Source organism: Nannobrachium achirus, assembly GCF_963921795.1.
Source record: "Nannobrachium achirus genome assembly, chromosome: 10".
Lineage (NCBI taxonomy): Eukaryota > Metazoa > Chordata > Actinopteri > Myctophiformes > Myctophidae > Nannobrachium > Nannobrachium achirus.
In genome coordinates, this window is record NC_137819.1 from 54,374,561 (window position 1) to 54,375,599 (window position 1,039).

General features: G+C 53.3%; 1 protein-coding gene across 1 annotated transcript; it reads right to left on the reverse strand.

Moving 5' to 3' along the window:
* Positions 1-307: 307 nt before the first annotated feature.
* Positions 308-805, reverse strand: LOC308293164 (large ribosomal subunit protein uL11-like; the record flags this gene model as incomplete). The annotated part of the gene is made up of 1 exon (XM_080735598.1): positions 308-805. The coding sequence occupies one exon, from the start codon at positions 803-805 to the stop codon at positions 308-310; it is 498 nt and encodes a 165-aa protein (XP_080591724.1).
* Between the last annotated feature and the right edge of the window lie 234 nt (positions 806-1,039).

Here is a 1,039-nt window from a genome sequence, read left to right on the forward strand (position 1 = left end):
TTGACAAGAAATGATAATCCCGCTATTGTTTGAGTAGTGTGAGCCGTGAAAAAAAAAGAAAGAAATATATATACATATATATATATATATATATATAGCGAGCACTGCTGCTGCTGCTGCCTGCTGCTAGGATAAAAATCACACACAGTGTAATTTCCGACACTTTTCTTTGGCATCCCACCACTTCCACATTCTTTGTGCTAGAAATTTCGTTCAAACTTAAACTTCAGCTTTAAATTAGTATGGCTACCCCGGCAGGGCAACCAGACTGCAGGAACTGCTTGTTAGAAATGCCTTCCATCTTAACTCAGTCCTCGGGGCACTGAATCCTGCCGCTCCTGATGTCCTCGATGACATCGTGAGGAGGGCGCCCGTCGATGAGGCAGCCCACCGACTGGGCGGTGCCGAGCATCTCCCGGACGGTGCCGGAGAGATGGCGGGCGCCGGAGCGCAGCCTCATGACCCGGGCGATGGCCACCACATCGTCAAAGGCCAAGCTGCCGCCGTGCTTGACGTGCTTCACCTTCTTCCTGTCCCTGGGGGGCTCCTTCAGGGCCTGGATGATCAGCGCCGAGGCGGACGGCACCACCTCGATGGCCGCCTGCCGGTTCTGCACGGTCAGCTTCACCATGACCCGGAGGCCCTTCCAGTCGGCCGTGGCCTTGGCGATGTCATCACCCACCTTCTTTGGGGACAGGCCCAGGGGTCCGATCTTGGGGGCCAGGGCCGAAGTGGCTCCCACCTCTCCTCCCATGCACCTCAGGGTCACGATCTTGACCTCGCAGGGGTCCAACTTGGGAGGCATGTCGGTTGCAGGGGAAGCTCCTGTTCAACTTGGTTTGGTTTGGTTTAAGTGTCGGATGAACCCAGATACAGGACGACCGATTAACTGTTGCACCGCTAATAGGACAAAGTAGAACCTTCTCTCTTGTCTCGCCTTCTAAATGTCTGCTGCTTACGTTTATTTGTCCTTCCTTTTAAAGGACACGTTTGTGATGGTGACGCTATGATGTCATTGAGGGATGATGTCATTATGTAG